This window comes from Nicotiana tomentosiformis, chromosome 4 (assembly GCF_000390325.3).
Source record: "Nicotiana tomentosiformis chromosome 4, ASM39032v3, whole genome shotgun sequence".
NCBI lineage: Eukaryota > Viridiplantae > Streptophyta > Magnoliopsida > Solanales > Solanaceae > Nicotiana > Nicotiana tomentosiformis.
Genome location: NC_090815.1, coordinates 44,444,212 through 44,446,195, shown reverse-complemented (window position 1 = coordinate 44,446,195; position 1,984 = coordinate 44,444,212). Strand labels below are relative to the sequence as shown.

At 42.4% G+C, this 1,984-nt stretch overlaps 1 protein-coding gene across 1 annotated transcript; it reads left to right on the top strand.

Moving 5' to 3' along the window:
- Positions 1-641: 641 nt before the first annotated feature.
- Positions 642-1,145, top strand: LOC138909591 (uncharacterized). Its single transcript, XM_070200798.1, has one exon. It carries the CDS (start codon positions 642-644, stop codon positions 1,143-1,145), a length of 504 nt encoding a protein of 167 aa, XP_070056899.1.
- Positions 1,146-1,984: the final 839 nt, after the last annotated feature.

Below are 1,984 nucleotides of genomic sequence, written 5' to 3'. Positions count from 1 at the left end.
ATAATGCTTCTGCGGTGTGCAAAATGGGCCGCGATATGGTCTTCTAGAACTGGTCAACTCTACCCCACTCTACGGCCATTATGTGGTCTGCAGACCTATTCTTCGGTCGTATAATGCACCGCAGAACCTCCCACCGAAACATTTTCATGTTTGTTCTGTAGTCAATGTGCGGCCCGCGAAATGGTTTTGCGATCGCATAGTGACCGCACAATATCACCCAAACGTTGCCCAGTTTTTTGCTTCATTCTGAGGCCATTCTACGGCCCGCGGAGTGATTATGCGACCGCATAGTGGGCTGCATAAATGTCTTTTTCTGCCAATAATTTTCCTTTACTCCCTAGCGTACTGTCCAACCCAAAAGGTCTGTACCACGGTGAGCTTGCTCGCCGTGAAGAATCTCCACATTCGTCAACACATAGTCTACTTCGGCACCACGAAATCTCGGGGTTTAGGTAAAATATTTACGGGGCCGCACATTTAAGACATTTCCAATGTTTTGTTTTGAAATAATTACTCGAGCCATCGAGTCGTATTTGTTGACAATTTTATGCTTTATAATGTATTATTACTCTTCGTATTTATTATTATCTTTCTACATTATTTTCACCATAATTATTACATATCCTGATGAACCTACGACTATGACATGTAATGAGACAACACAACATAAGGACAGCGATTCGGAAGATTTGGAAGATGATATAATACCTGAGGAAATTATCAAAGAGGTAAAGAATTTTGAGAATAAACCAAAGTCCAACTTGGAGGAAACTGAGGCAGTTAGCTTAGGGGATTCTGAAACAGTCAAAGAAACTCGCATAAGCATTCATCTATCACCATTAGAGAAGGAAGGGTATATCAGGTTCCTAAAGGAATATGAGCATATTTTCGCATGGTCCTACGACAATATGACTGGGTTAAGCACATCCATAGTAGCTCACAAGCTACCTACCAATCCCATGATTCCACCGGTAAAGCAGAAGCTCAGAAAGTTCAAGCCAGATATGAGTCTGAAGATAAAAGAGGAGGTTACCAAGAAAATCAAAGCCCAGGTCCTTCGAGTGGTCGAATACCCGACCTGGTTAGCCAACATTGTGCCAGTTTCGAAAAAAGATGGGAAAGTTAGAGTATGTGTCAATTACTGAGATCTGAATAGAACAAGTCCTAAGGATGATTTCCCGCTGCCTAACATACACATACTGATCCACAACTGTGCCAAGAATGAACTCCAATTCTTTGTGGATTGCTTCACAGGATATCATCAGATTTGGATGGACGAAGAGGATGCTGAAAAGATAACCTTTATCACACCGTGGGGGGATATAGTGCTACAAAATGATGTTGTTTGGTTTGAAGAATGTTGTGGCCACCTACATGAGGGCCATGACGACTATCTTCCACGATATGATACACAAGAAAATAGAGGTGTACGTGGATGATGTTATCATCAAATCCAAAAGGAGTTCAAACCACGTAGCAGACCTAAAAAGGTTTTTCGACCGACTCCGAAAATACAACTTTAAGTTCAACCCCGCAAAATGTGCCTTCGGAGTCCCTACTGGAAAGTTGCCAAGTTTCATCGTTAGTCGCTGAGGTATTGAGTTAGACCCATCAAAAAGCAAAGCTATCCAGGACTTGACACCGCCAAAGAATAAGAAGGATGTGATGAGTTTTCTAGGACGCCTCAGTTATATCAGCCGTTTTATAGCACAATCAACGGTGATATGTGAGCCGATCTTCAAAATGATGAGGAAAGATGCTGCAACAAGCTGGACTGAAGAATGCCAGAAAGCCTTCAAAAAATCTAGGAGTATCTATCTAAACCGCTTGTGTTGGTCCCGCCAGAGCCAAGAAGACTTTTGCTGCTTAATCTGTCCGTGTTGGATGGAGCCTTTTGCTGTGTTCTGGGATAACATGATGAAATAGGGAGGAAAGAGCAAGCGATATCTTATCTGAGCAAGCATTTCATACCTTACGAGGCTCG

Excerpts from the sequence above, each read along its gene's own strand:
- LOC138909591 (XM_070200798.1), top strand. The coding sequence starts at position 642 with ATGACATGTAATGAGACAACACAACATAAGGACAGCGATTCGGAAGAT.